The 759-nt window shown below is 37.4% G+C and overlaps 1 protein-coding gene across 1 annotated transcript; it reads right to left on the minus strand.

The window, feature by feature from the left end:
* Positions 1-123: 123 nt before the first annotated feature.
* SARC_17797 (hypothetical protein) lies at positions 124-359 on the minus strand (the record flags this gene model as incomplete). The annotated part of the gene is made up of 1 exon (XM_014288115.1): positions 124-359. A coding segment is annotated over one exon (236 nt), but the record flags the coding sequence as incomplete, so codon positions are not given.
* Between the last annotated feature and the right edge of the window lie 400 nt (positions 360-759).

The following is a 759-nucleotide window of genomic DNA, read 5'->3' on the forward strand; positions in this document are numbered from 1 at the left end:
ATATATATATATATATATATATGTATATGTATGTATATGTATATATATAAATATATAATATATGTATATATATATATATATAGTGTGAGTGAGAGTGTGAGTGTAGCAACCATTTTGAAGCAATTAGTATCCCCTGCCTGAGGTCTTCAGAAGTTTAGATAAGTTCAATTGATGTTGAAAGTTGTTATTCCTACCTACATTGCAGCCACCTTCGGACAGTAAGCGGTCCAAAAGTGAACGTATGGGGTCAGGTGTTGAGGCCATGGCCGCGTCGCATATAGATGCCGTTTCCGTAGGACCCGCCTTTTCTCCAGGTACGTTTTCGAAGCACATGATTGACTTGTCGACTGTGATTGGGTCTGCATAGGAAGTTACGTTTATGAAGGTGGTATAACTGTCGTGGATCAAATGCCGTTTAAAAGTTATACGTAAATGCTAGGCTGAGTATACATGGGCCATTATTACAGTTGTTAGTGGCATAATTAGGGCTATTTTTGTCTTGTTTCGCAATATATACATCGGGTAGCCTGGAAGCGGGGCGTCTGTGTATGTAGTTTTTATACTGACTGGAAGGTTTATCTCCCATCTCATGCCGTGGTCTTTCATCGCGTTGTAAAGACATGTTGAGCCCTTTGATTTACATGGTGATTTGTACTTGCCTTATATATCATTTTATATCTTATCATTGCCGTATTTACAAACCATGTATCGGCCACAGAAATATGGATATATAAATACGGACATAAATATATATTTATT

This window comes from Sphaeroforma arctica (genome assembly GCF_001186125.1).
Source record: "Sphaeroforma arctica JP610 unplaced genomic scaffold supercont1.12145, whole genome shotgun sequence".
In the NCBI taxonomy this organism is placed as follows: Eukaryota; class Ichthyosporea; order Ichthyophonida; genus Sphaeroforma; species Sphaeroforma arctica.